This window comes from Glycine soja, chromosome 9, assembly GCF_004193775.1.
Source record: "Glycine soja cultivar W05 chromosome 9, ASM419377v2, whole genome shotgun sequence".
Taxonomy (NCBI): Eukaryota; Viridiplantae; Streptophyta; class Magnoliopsida; order Fabales; family Fabaceae; genus Glycine; species Glycine soja.
Window position 1 is genome coordinate 35,263,788 of NC_041010.1, and position 14,854 is coordinate 35,278,641.

At 27.3% G+C, this 14,854-nt stretch overlaps 1 protein-coding gene across 4 annotated transcripts; it reads right to left on the reverse strand.

Annotated features, from left to right (window-relative positions):
• Positions 1 to 1,407: 1,407 nt before the first annotated feature.
• Positions 1,408 to 11,497, reverse strand: LOC114366954 (truncated transcription factor CAULIFLOWER D-like). Of its 4 annotated transcripts, none has more exons than XM_028324012.1 (8): positions 11,110 to 11,497; positions 8,363 to 8,444; positions 7,946 to 8,007; positions 7,582 to 7,681; positions 6,898 to 6,939; positions 4,344 to 4,385; positions 4,124 to 4,227; positions 1,408 to 1,758 (listed from the first exon to the last, which is right to left on the reverse strand). In XM_028324012.1, the coding sequence occupies exons 1-8, from the start codon at positions 11,289 to 11,291 to the stop codon at positions 1,662 to 1,664; spliced, it is 711 nt and encodes a 236-aa protein (XP_028179813.1). In that variant the 5' UTR covers positions 11,292 to 11,497; the 3' UTR covers positions 1,408 to 1,661. The 4 variants fall into 4 exon arrangements, with proteins under 4 accessions (XP_028179813.1, XP_028179811.1, XP_028179812.1 ...); XM_028324010.1 differs by having other exon boundaries at positions 4,323 to 4,385; positions 11,110 to 11,495; XM_028324011.1 differs by having other exon boundaries at positions 1,469 to 1,761; positions 11,110 to 11,494.
• Positions 11,498 to 14,854: the final 3,357 nt, after the last annotated feature.

Here is a 14,854-nt window from a genome sequence, read left to right on the forward strand (position 1 = left end):
ATATTAAAAAATTTAGAAAATTTTGATTGCATTTTTTAATATCTGATTGATTTAATTTTTTGTTTGAATTAAATCTTAATATATCGGATACAAAATTTTAGACATTTAAAACTCATTTATTGTTAAGAAGCCAAACATGTTAGCTCATTTTTTAAAATTAAAATTAACGAACACTTAAATTATTAAGAACTTTGGAGAGAATGACATTTGTAAAATTTCCTTTTAGAAATCATTTTTGTGAAAAAAAAATATAAAAAAATATTCTTCTATGTATTGACTATATATAGAGTATAGACTATAGATGGGCTGCCTTCTACTATGGACAAGTATTTGAGTGGTCCTAATTAAGGTAGACCACCTTTGTCATTAGATATATAAATGAATGAATGAATGAATGAGATTATTAACTTACTTGATAATTGTAGATTATTTGGTAATGCGTTTTGCACTTTAATATATAATCCTCCTATTAAAATATTATTTGGATCAATTTGAAAATTTTAGTTAGATAGTTTAGCCACTATAGACCCTAGGAGAGTTTTTTAATTAGCAAAATATTATTGAACGATCATACACTAAAAAAAGGACATAAGCTACTGGTATGCACTATTGTATGAGAAGAATAAAATAACCGTGTTTCAGGGGATGAATGCAACAACCAATAAAGCTTAGAAAACATAACATACAAACAAAGTTTTAAAATGTGTCTTAAAAAAATTAGGCCAAGAGGAATGAATGGGTTGGAAGGGTAGAGAAGAAAAATGTTTTTGAAGCTAAGAAGGGAGAAGGAGACGGAGTGATGTTGAATGAATAAGGAACTATTTTGGGATTTTTGAATTTTTTAAAGATTAAATTAATATTTTATTCTTCTAATTAATTATTTAGGTTTGTTTAGCTTTTTAGTTTTTTTTTGTTTAATTTCATTTTCTTATCTTTAAGATCATTTCATTTAAATTAAACCGACAATATTAGAAAATATATGTTTGTGACATGATAATTTTAAACTATTACAAAGTGTAACTCAATTTTAATGGTAGGTTCAAATTGAATCGTTTTAGAAAATTAAATAATCAAATTAAATTTTAAAAAAATTAAAAAATCAAATTTAATCTAAAAAATAAATTAAAGAAAAAACTAATTTAACCTGTTTTTTTTAATACTGTTAAACATGTGTTTACCTTCTATTACTAGTAATTTTATGATACGTCTTTTATGACAAAGTGTTGTCTTAACTCAACACTTTTAAAAGCATCCTTGTTTAGTTTAATATTGCTAGAAAATTTAGCACTTGTAAACCTTAAGAGGCATGAAAGCACTACTAATAAAGGTCTTTGATGTAGTATATCACAAAATTATAAAATTAGGATAAAATTATTTCTCTCTACTACTAGAAACTGATTACAATGATGACGCCAATAGGTAAAATATCAATATTTAAGAAATTTTTTTAAAATGACAACTTATACAATGATAGATGAAATACACAATTCATCCCCTTTTCTGATGCATAAAATACATAATTTCTTATTAGGAATAATGTGTGTTTAGTAGAAATAACATTTACTTTATATAAACTATTTGTGTGAATACCAATAATGGGCATTATCCCATTAGTTATTGTGATAGGTATTTTTTTAGCATGTAAATTAAATGAATATTCATTACAGCCATCCATTGTTTTTGTTGTGACTGCTTTGACTATGCTCTGTCCTGGTATCAATTGCTTTTTCCTTAGAAACAACTTCTTGATGTTGAAACCTACTGCAACAAATATATATTATTTAATTTAATTAAATGTCAAGAAATTAAAGTTACTATATGATTTACACATAAATGACTCCACAATCTTATAAGAGACATTGAAGAGCCTTCACACAACTTGTATTTTGAAATGACGATGGTAATTTTACAATGAGAATGTAAATAAATCAATGCAGTTAACTGTAAATTATATAAGAGCATTTTGTGTATATAAAATTTGGATTGATTAATTGTGAATCCCTCATAGTATTAGTGATTTTAACATTCATATAGAATCTATTATGTGAGAAAAAGTTACATTATAGGAAGAAAAATATTTTCATATAATTTATCTTTAAGTTATCATGTAAATATGTTATTATAGTAGTTGTTGATTGGGTATTAATTTGTTAGTGTTTTTTTATCCGTGAGAATGGAATCAAATGAGTTAGAATACACATCATTAATCAACAACAATGGTATAAAATATTTATGGTATAAATTTTTTACTTAAATATGTTTTTAGCTTCAAAAATTTAGGATAAATTTATTTTTGGTCTATCAAATTTAAAGTTGATCTTTTTAGTTTTTATAATTTAAAAAATTAAATACTATCAAAATGAATATTTTAAAATAAAAACAAACATGTGGTAGGTGTTTGATGAAAAGAATACAAAATCAAAATAAATTTGCATGTAAACAATTTGAAATACTCCAGCCATATAAGTGAAATTTTTAACGGTTTTTTTAGGGGTGGATAAGCGGGCCGGCCCGCCCCACGTAAGATCCGTCCGCATAAGTTCGCATTGACAACGGACCGGGTCAACTCGCATCGCATTCTTATACGGACCAAATAAATTGGTCCGTCCCCGCCCCGCAGACCCCGCGGGTCAAACAGGCCGGTCCGCGGGCCTAGTTTTAAAAGAATTTCAATTTCAATAAAAATACAACACAATCAAATTAAGTTCAATATAAATGTAAATAAAATCTTAACAATTAGTCAATTACATCAATAAAATAAATAATATCTTAACAAAAGAAAATTCAAACAATAAATCTAAAATATGAAACTTAAACATATTCAACAACAAATGATTTCATATTTGAAGTAATAAAATCTTAATGTGGACAACCCGTGGACCCCGTGGGCCAAACCCGCATAGTCCGCGGGTTAAGCGGAGTGGCCCAAAAATATAACATAATCATAGACCATTTTAAAAAAATTAGTCTGTTACCCGCACGGACCGCGAGCCAGTCCATGGACCTGAACCTGTTTACCCACCCCTAATTTTTTTGGATAAAGGAACTAAAACAAACCTTTTCACATTACAAGACTAAAAATATCAATTTAAAATTTTGGAGATCAAAACAAACTTACCTTAAATTTAAGGACAAAAACATATTTTAACCTAAATATTTATACCAATCAAATTATCTATTAATAATTATAAATTTATTTATTATAGGAAATTAGTGCATATAATTAATCAATGATATAATAGTCATAGACCCAAATTATCAATGCTAAATAAATTAATTTTCATTATGAAAACAACAATATACTAATGATTGTCCGACTAATGACTAATATTTTTCTTTGTTTTGTATTCAAAGTATTTTTTTTAGTATTTTATGCATTATCATATTTATATATAAAAATAGTTATGGAGAAAGAGGAGATAGTCCACCTTGACAACGTTGAGATATATATGTGAAAACAATAGTCACATGCTTTCTAAACTGCAAGGTTGGTGTGATCACCCTTTTTTTTTTCTAAACTTGTTTTGGTTTAGTCTAGATTGGGAGAAGTTGAAAAACTCTCAAAGACTTCAATCTACAAGATACTATTGTCACTAACATAACCATAAAACCATAACCAAGGTAGTGATCATCAACCTATTCTAAACCTAGAAGGCATAAACATCCCCCAACAATGCATTCTAAGCTAAAATGACATCTTTTGTCACAGAAGTTTTTCTTTTGTTTCCTATTATAATGCAATGCTGTTCTAGTATGTCAAAATTGTTTATATCTTCCAAGGTAAATAATTTTTTCAATAGAACAAAAGTTAAAAGGGATGAATTTCAATTTATAATCCCCCTAAAAGATGAGGATGATAAAAAAATGTCATCCAATAATATAATTTAGGATTTTATAGGATCCATCGTAGGTGCAATTAAGCAATTCTTCAAGGCTTGCAAAAAGTTTTTTAGATATGAATTAATCTAACTATCCATTAAGTTTTTTTCCTTTTTTTGTTGTTCTTCGTAATGAGTTTCACAATCTTTAATGAACAAATTCTATACATACCATACATGTGATTATTGATTATTGGAAATTTTTTATATTAGCAAAATAAAATGCTAAGAAAAATAATGCATACCATGTGTTTAGTGCTGTCTCAGACTCAAATTGATCAACTTGTGTAGCATGCATTTGAATGTAATTGTTATTGTCAAGGATGAGACTCGAGAATTCATCTTTTTCCTACAAAATAAGTTTTAAAAATAAAAGTATAAATATATAAAAGGAATTATCATAAAAAACATTGAAATTATATAACTTTTCTCAACTATATTTACATGGTTATTTAAAGAGAAAACCTTGGACTCCAATTGTTTGTTAAGATCCTCCAACTTATGCACCTGCAAATATATATATATATATATATATATATATATATATATAGTTAATAAGAATTAATGACAACTCATACAAAAGTTTTTTTTTTTTTGGTGAGGATGAAGTTTGTTATTACTCAAGTTTCAAATGTTATTAATCTTTCATAATTTACTTTTATTTATGTCGTTAGATGATGAAATAAGGTGTTTGAACATAAAGATGCCTCTAGCTATATATGCATGCAAATTGAACATAAAGATGCATCAAAATTGTTTTAAAAAAAAAAATCTTTAACACTTTTTTTATGCTCATTTTTTTATTGAGTGACATTCACATGAGGCTTGTTAAATATGTAGGTTTATCCCAAAAACTAATGGAACTCACATAAGTTTTAAAGAAATAAAAGAAACCATGTTGGAGAATATGTGGTAAGAAATGTAACTGACACTTTTCTTCTTAAAAAAATTTTATATATTAAATGAAAGAAAATATTTATTTTATATATGTAACACACCTTCTAATTAAAAAAAATAGATACAAAAGAGCCTAAAATTGTTCAGATGTTTAATGTTACAGACTTTGGAGAGAATTCCAAAGTCAATAACTAAAATTATGTTCATTTAAACAATGAGTGAAGTAGTAAAAATATGAATTCTTTGTTTCACAATGGTGACAAGCTCAATTACACTTATACCAAGTTTGATAATTACCTAAGATAAATTACATCTTAGTTCACAATTTTATTTTTTTTTATATATAAACTTGAGGATTTAGAGTTTCGATCTTTGTATGCTTGAAAAGATATTGCAAGCATTTTACGAAAAAAAAAACAACAAAAAAGATAAAATATGTTTTTACTCTCTTTAAATTTTCAAATTTTGATTTTAGTTCCTTTAAGTTTTGTTTCTGTAGTTGACCTAATTTTGCAATGATCAACATTTGGTCCTCTAAGTTATCTAAATCACTTTTCATCCCTCATAAAATGATACGATCTAAATCAGTTAGAGAACAAAAAATGGTGCATTTTAAAATTAGAAGGACAAAAAAAATTAAAGAGACTAAAATTGAATTTCAAAAAATTTAAAAGAACTAAAAATATATTTTATCCCTAAAACAAGGACTAACTAAAAACACACATATGATCTTGAAGGACATATAATTAAGAAACTTCACATATTTGCTCTACATTTTTTTTCCAGAGAATTCCAAATTTAAATATGGTTTTTACTTTTGCTTGGCTAATTATTTTGATTATCATATTGACCACTCTTTGCTATGCCAGTAAAATGCAAAACAAAAATAGAAAAAATTGAACATGTAGAAAGACTAAAAATATGTGGGATCAAGCTAGAAGTGACGTGTGAGAAAAACAAGGAAGGTAAAAGTATCAAAGATTTACATGCTTGTTCATGATTAAAAATTATTCATCATTAAATAAGTTAATAATAAATTGGTAAAAAAAATTCTCTCAATTCGTATACTTTTATAAAATTTCCAACTAAGTCCCTAAAATTTCTTTTTTTTTTTTAAATTGAATTCCTGGATTTTTTTTTCAATTGGATCCTTCCATCTAATTTTAGTTATGATAAAATAATCACATATATTTATGTGGGTTTGGACTTTAACTCAACCCTACAAAATCAACTTGTAAGATAAGAATTGTTCTTCACTTATATAATTTATCTCGATACTATCTTTATTTGATGTTGGACTTTAATATGCCTCATTTTTCTCATGATTACCTGTCATGTGAGACTTTCAACACACTCCTCTATCTAGGTGTAGAAAGTCCCACATGGCGAGGAACCATGAGAAAAATGAAGCATGTTGAGGTCCTACATCGAATAAAGATAATGTCGAGATAAACTATATAAATTAGGAACAATCTTCATCTTATAAGAGAGTTTTGTAGGATTGAGTTAAATTCAAACCCACTTTCTAAATCCTGCACCACACTCATATTCTGTTAATTTCTATTTTTTTCTAACTATTTTAGTTATATAATGTTAGTTTCCATTTTTTTAATTCTATTTTAGTTATATGATATCATTATAATAATTCTAGTTGATTTCTAAAAATGTCTTAACAAGTTGAGTGTTCTCCCTCGCACCGAAAGCAAATAATTTTGTTTAGGTACTATACATAACTCACTTCTTGTAAACTTGTGAATACTTTGGGCATATATTCTTGTTACTTTAAGTATATTTGTTTTGCTGTTAAAAAGCATGGGATACAAGCATAAACAATGCATAAACCTTATTTTCTATTTTATGTTAAAATCTAATTATGAAAGAGAACAAATTATAATGGATGATAGAGACTTGGACGTCTAGCCCCACTTCTTTAAAAAGTATATCAATTTTCTCTCTATAATAAGATAAACAATAACTTTTTTTAAAAAAAAAAAAACAAATAGACAATAACTTCTGCAGCCCCGAGTTGTAAACAAGAAAAAACATAAACATAGAGAGAAATTCACAGAAAAACTTCACACGGAGTAAAATCAAACAAGTTAATTAGCATTTAACAACTTACCTTTTCGCGTAATTCATCCGCTCGTGCCATGAGTTTCTTCGTCTGCAATTTAAAGGTGCACCGAGATAATAATAATTAAAATAAATAAACAAATATGTTTTTAATCTTTATATTTTCATCCTTTAATTTTGTTGTCTGTTTGTGTTCTTCTTCTTATTATTTTTAATTTTTGTTCTTGACGTGACATCCAACTTATTCACTTAATTGTTTTAATCTTTTTAAAATTATAATTTATTTTATGCATCTCTCTTACTTTAAAAGATTTTCATTTTAATCTCTTAGGAAATATCAAGTCTATTTTCCAATCTTTGTTGACCACGTTATCATTTAATAGAAAATCTTAATCGCAGACACTAAAAAGAAACATATAAGATTTTGGATGAGGACAAAAACAAAATATTTTTATAGAGAAAAAACATATTTGTGCCATAAAAAATTGAAGGATAATCAATCAAGACAATTACAGATTACGTATTTATAACCAGAAAAAATGAAACACAAAACAAAAAAACTAACGCATTATCTGAATTTACATAAACATCAATTTGAACATACAAGAAAATATTTTGGCCCTAGAGTGTTTTAAGGTTTTTGTTTATTAAGAACACTACGGTGTTTTACCGGTTTCAATCAGATCATTTATATATTAAAATGCATTAGTGAATACTCATTTAGTGACATTACTTGGTGCTGTCGAGTTAGTGCGAGCGTTATGTCTAGTTGCTTCTCCAGGCTCTGCAAATCTTTAAAGCTAAGTGGCTCAAGGTCTTCTCCTTGAAAATGCCTTCAAACACACACACAGAAAAAAAAAACAATGTAAAGCATTTAGACTTATACAGTACAAAACATATTTATTTGAAGTGTAATACGAGTACTTGTACAGAGGATCAGTTTCTATACCATTAAATATAGGGGTGATGAAAAATTTAAGGGCGATTAGGTTCAATTTTACTTCATTAATGAATATTTTAACCTTCATTTTTAAGGCTACACTAAACTGACTATATAAAATTAATACTCTTAAATATACTATATACATCTCAAGTACCTTTGTGTCCGCTCAAGAGATTCATATTTCGCTCTTAATTTCAAGAATTCATGGTATGCGCTCTGCAATGCACAGTAATACATACTTATGGTAAAATAGTATATTGATATAAGCACAACCTCGTATTTATATAATTAAATTGAGCTTACAACAGTGTTGAACAGCTAGAAATTAAGCGGTTTATGGTTACATTAATTCTAGTCATAGTCACTAACTCGAAAACTTTTAGGGTTGCCTTTTCTTTCCCTTATATTTAAAAGAAATTGTTACACGGGAAAAGGAAGAAGAAACATAGATATAAGTTAAGTTTAATTGTTAAGAGAAGAAGAAAGATGTCAAGAATTTCATCTTCTTTAGTAACAAAACTAATATTCTAATAAATTAACATTTATCAATAAAAAATAAAAAAGAAGAAACCTGTGAATCGTGTTCCAATGAATCACCAGTGTGTGACTTGCTGTAACGACATTGGCGATACCTCTCAATGATTTTGGTAATACTGATAATAAAAAAAAGGTCACTATTAATTGGTTAATTGGAGTAATGCTTGATAAAATAATCAGTTACAATGTACAGGAACGATTGCACTAATTGAGAATCATTTACGCAGAAAAGTAAGTTTATGCCATTTTGAACCAAAAAAGGGTTCATTAAATTGACATTTAGTAGTTGATTCCAATTTTTGAGCCAGTCGAATTCAAGTTCTTAAACATATTCTATAACAAACTAGTCATTTTAAAGATATCAAAATAAACTCTTAAGAATTTAAACTTTAATCTAACTCAATCCTATAAAATTCACTTTAAACTAAGAATTATTTGAATTTTATAAGTCTACGTGACATGTCAACATACTCTCTCACAACAAAGCATATACGAATGTGATCAAAATAGACATTTGTGTAATATGGGTTGAACATACTCCCTCTTACACTTACATAGAAATAGACATCTAAAACATGTAATGGATTGAACTCTCATTTAGTATTTAAATGAGTGGTTCCTATTCACATCTTGTAGCTATAAAATTATTGTCCTATTAGACAATTTAGGGAAAGACACAATGTTGTCGGAAATCCTAGTTGCTAGATAGAGATAAGTTCTCCCTCATTTCCTTGCTCGCAGCTTTCGATCAGAGGTAGTAGTCGTGGAATCAAGGTTCAAACTAATGCTAAATCAAGATTTTGGACAAGGATTAAGAATTCTTTCAAGGCATACACATTATAAATCCTCCCTTGACTAATTTGTGTAATATGGATATGCTATAATTGTACATCATCGTATTTTGTCAATTCCATCAACAAAATCATTATTCTTACTGGGATCATGATTTATTTAAGAATTATTTTGTTAAAAAAATAATGAATAAATTAATTTAAAGTTGAAAAACTAATTTTTTACAAAATGTTGTAAATATAATTTTTAGCTAAAAGATGTTAGCAAAAGGCTGAAGGTTGTCAAACTTACCTATTAAATTAAATATTTTGATTAATTAATTAAATAAATGTTTTTAATATATATGTTTTCGTTCAAATATAACTAATGTCCTTATGTTCTCATATTGATCTATTTGGTCCTCAAACTTTAAAAAACATGTGATTTTTCTCTCTCTCTCTCTTAACCTAAAAAATTATAAATTCTTAGAGAAAATTAATTAAATCCACATGTTTTTCAAAATTTAAAGACTAAATTCATCAATATGAAAATATTGAGACCTTGATTATTTTGATAAAAAAAATATGTGAACTAAAAACCTAATTTTCTTTTAATTAAATTAATTATTAACCTAGTAGACAAAGTAAACCGAATATTAAAATTATTTTTTATATGATTTTTTTAATAAATTGTATTTTTGTTTTGTAGAACAAAAGGTATTTTTCAGTTATTATAGCTATAGGGTTTTTTAGTTGATATGAAAATCTAACTTCATACACACACTAAATATGAAAAATGAACGCCTTTAGCTAAACCTCTAAACGGGTGCCTATCAACATTAGGTACACATGCATGTAAATCATCTGGTATTGAAGATTATCTGTGTATAAAAATTCATTACGTCATTTACATGGCACACTTTTTGTTCAATCAAATTAATTAATTATTCTCTGTACATGTAAGTGTTTATGATGTAACAGTTTACTTCAAAAAATTTATTTTAGCATAGATCGCTATAGCATCTCTGTAAGGTAGAATATGCTGTATGCATATAAAGGTAAGCGTATATAAATCCAATGTATATAGATGCAGTTTTTTTTTTAACCCATAGGTCTAAAGCGTATATCCAATGCTGAATCTGACATGTTCGTTTCTTTCACAATGATTTTTTTGGGAGACTACGCAAACCATTGGGAGTATATGATCTCGACCTCTTTCACAAATCACAAACATAATCTGATGTACTCTCAGCAAGATCTGAAAATTCGAGACCTCTAGCATGAAGCACACGGTGGTGCTTAATGCATGTGTAATTATAAAAGTGAAAATGCAGGAGCAGGACCATATCTTTTTCTCTTTTCATAAAAAGAGAAACAAAATTTGAGAATTATAGTTTGAAAATAAATAAATAGCAAGGTTAGTTATTAATTAACTCAAATTAAGGCAGACCGAGCTTGAAGTTTCTTAATGAAATGCAAATCACACATGCATTCATACCATGTTCACTATATATAATAACCAAAACTGCATAATATTCTTTTGTCTTCACTCTCCAATTTCCTAATTTAGTTGTGTAATTGATTTTTGAATAAAAATTTGGTAGAAAATAAAAACAAACAAGATCAGCATGACCGGAAATTAAGCTGCACCCCAAATATATTTCTTAATAGAAAAATATTAATTATTTTCATATACTTTTAAATTTTAATCAAGTTTAATTCAACTCCAAAAATTAACAATTAAGTAATTAGAATATTCTGAAACTTTATTAATTATACTTTATCAGTAGGAATTAAAAACATATATCAGATAATTCATAATAATACACACATCTTTTTCATTTTCAATCAACTAAGTTGGAACAGTTTAATTTATAAATTAAACTTTAGTACATCTATATAAAATCTTAATTCATATAGACTTTGCATCATCCCCAGTCCCAACCATGTGGGCAAAATAAATCAACAAAGCAAAAGAAAGATGAGAGGGGGAGAAGGAAAGAAAAATTACTCAGTGCTGCTGTACTGAAAAAGCTTGCCACGGCTAGAAAAGATGATAAGGCCAACTTCAGCATCACATAGCACAGAAAGCTCAAAGGCCTTCTTCAGCAACCCACTTCTGCGTTTTGAGAATGTTACTTGACGGTTGATCTTGTTCTCTATTCTTTCCAGAACAACCCTTCCTCTTCCCATGTTTAATTTTCTCTCTCACACAGTAAAATAACTATATATGTGGTTCTAGATATTGCACTTTCTCTTCTCTCTTTATATATTATTCAACTGCATAAGGGGTAATGGATAAGCACATGCATAAGGGGGCAACAAGGATAATAAGATATCAAGATTCCATATTCTACTTCTATCGGCATACTGATGACCACGCTTTTCCCCGCATTATCAGGTCAGAACACTTCGTAAAGCTAAAGTTTTTTGTAATTTACTAACTACTAATTAGTATTCTATTGTTTTTGACGTTGAAATATTGCATTCGTGTAAAACATAAAGGCGATCGAAAATAATAACCACCGAAAACAGGTGAGATAATTAAGTACAATGATAAAATAACTAAAATTTAAATTTTAAATCCACCAACATATGTTATTGGTTTTTTAAAGTACAAAAGGAAGACTTCACATATTATTATTTCTTTAAAATAAAATTTTTTTCTTAATTTTTACTTTAAGTTTCACTTTGTTGTACCGATTCTAACCAAAAATATCTAAATCAATTAATATGAAATTATTTAAATTTAATTAGTGGTTTTCAATTTGATTTTAAGATGTGCAATCCGGTTAAACATTCAAATGAAAGATGTAACCATTTATAATTATCTTGGTCATCTCTATAATAGAATTGTCTCTTAGCTTGCAGAAGATATATGTGGTTCATACAAAACCAAAAGTTAAAAAAAAGAAGAGAAAAGTAGTTATAATTTTTTTAATGGAATATAATATATAGTCAAGATATTAATAATTTTATAAGACATAAATTAGAAAGAATGCAAAGAATACTATGAATCAAGTGCGGAGCACTTTATACATCACTTCCAATAACTTTATTCTGTATAATCAATTGGACTAATGTGCAATCAGAATTTGAATTTAAATGAGAAAGAGATATTGATCAATAAGATTTTTAAATTGCGATCAAAGTCACCGAGTGTTGAAATTGGGTTGTCATGATGATAATTAAAATTGTTAAAAAATATAAATATACACGTATGATTGAGACATTTGACATTATCATTAATTACAATGCGATTATGATTTATGAAGACTCTAAAATCATAATATTATCATTAATAAGAGTGTGTTTAGCCGTTTCAACCTCTATTTTAGGTGACTGAAAAAATTTGTTGGATTCTCATTCATCAGTATTTGAACGTCTTTAGAAACGAAGACTAAAAGTTTAGGTGTATTGTATAGAAGAATATATGCTAGAGAAAAGAAGAGAAGGAGAAATGAAAAAATAATTCATCTGAGGAATGTGCATGCGACAAAATGGTAACCTTGGATTTTCTCTTTTCCACTATGATGCCTTTTCCTTTTTCAAATTATCCACTTTCTCTGGTAGAGACAGCTACGACAGATATTTGTATTTATATTCTTAAAATATTAATATGTTTTTATTTTTTTAATATATTTTTATCATTAAAAAACAAACAAATTTTTGCTTAACTATATCATAAAATATTAGTTTAAATTATTTAATACTATTCACATATTTAACAATAAAAATACCTTAAATTGAAGTGAAAGAGACATTATTAATATTTCCCTTTATATTATATTCACTATTAATTATGACAACAAAATGTGGTTTTGTACCAAAGAAAGGCAATAAAAGGTAGTACAGTAACACGTGTCGATCAACCTGAATAGAACTTTTCACGTTAGCTTCATTTTCAGTCATAATAGCCATTGAAAATGTGTGTGGCTTTTGTTTTCCATTTGGTTAACAATGTTCTCTCAGTGTACAGTGTCACTTCAATCTCATCATCTAATCTATCTATCTATAAGGCAATTTCTACTTTTCTTTGTTTTTTTCCTTTCTTCTTTTTCAACTTTACCCTAGATGTTGTTGGGCCTAGTAAGAGACTTTTATCATTTTGGATTCAATTCCACTGCACTTAGCCACGTTTCAGTGCCCTAATGGCTCTTGTTCTTGCTACAAAAGCTGAGGCTCACTTTACCTTACGTCAATTTCCTATGAAAAGGACGTTCATCCATTGGGAACTCGACACATTGCGGGCTCACAAATTGTGTTACAGAGTAGGGAAGTTCAGTTTTTATTTTTATTTTATTTTTTAAAAATATATGTGTGTATACTTTGTTGTCTCATATGACCATATTTTAGATGAAAGTTGCACAAGAACCCCACACACTAGAAATTTTTTATTCTCTGATTTTTATTCTCATATTTTAAACCTGAAAACTTAAATAGATTAATTAAGTAGTATGCTTATCTAATGTATTAATTTTTATTAATATTTTACGCATTTATCTTTATTATGTATTTTGTTTTAACTATTTTTTATAGAAAATAATTACATGCATGCTTTATACAACTTGAAAAATGAAGTTTAAGATGTACTTGGAACCCATTTAAAGGGTACATAACCTGCCCACTTGGAATATATATTGCTGTTAATTAATTTAATTATTGGTAATATATATACTTTTACCACTAACTAACATGTAACCTGATATAAATTAATAGTCATTATTTAAAATGTCATTTCACTCAAGTTATTATATTTATGAAAGTAGGCAAAGCAAATTTGCTAAGCTCACTCAGTCAGTTGAGCACTCTTGCATTTTTTATATATTACTAAACTTGCCTTTTATTTGATTAATTGCGAACCTTGAGTGTAGTGAAAGAAAGAATAAAAAAACTAGAAATGGGAATCCACTAGATATGAAGTGTACAATGAATAAATACAGAACCGGATCCTCCTACTTCTGTAGCAGAATTCTTTTTCCAGATTTTTTTTTTACTATGGATCACATTTTTCCTTTTCCTTAATTAATGTTATAATAACTAATTAACGAATGAGATTTTATAGGATAGTGATTGAAGAGAAATTCGGCAGGAGAGAATTCCATTAGTAATGGCATTTTACATCACTCTGATTGGCAACAAATTTTCGTTCTGTAAATCAATGGCTGAAGGAAAATCTTATATATAAAAAAAAACGTCGAAAATGTATATCCACTAGATGGCTGTAGTGCCAAGAACTTAAGCTTGACAAACAGAAAAGACATGTTCGCAATATATATCAAAATAATATATGTAGTTTTCTGACCAAAAAAAAAAAAGCTCTAAATTAAAGAAAATTAAGAGAAAACTAAATAAACCACTTCTTTGTCCCTGAAGCTGTTGTCACGTTAGAGCTTGAATTGAAGAAAATAAAATAAAAAGTCTCTGGAATTATAAATTGACAATCATATTAATTAGTTCAGAATTAATAACAGTAGACTAAAATAATAATTTTAACATATGTTTAGATGCTAAAAATAATAATAAGTAATTAAGTTTAAAAACTTATTTTACATCTTAAAAATTATTTAATATTGTTTTAGTTTTAAAGATTAATATGACAGTGTTCACCCCTTTCAAGTGAACGTATACTAAAAAAACATGCAGGTCAACTCAGAATGAAATCATATCAATTAATGTATAAAGTTGAATATTTTGATTATGTTTGATAAAATTAGCTAAAAAGTTAACTTAAGTTGAAAATCTAACTTATTGAA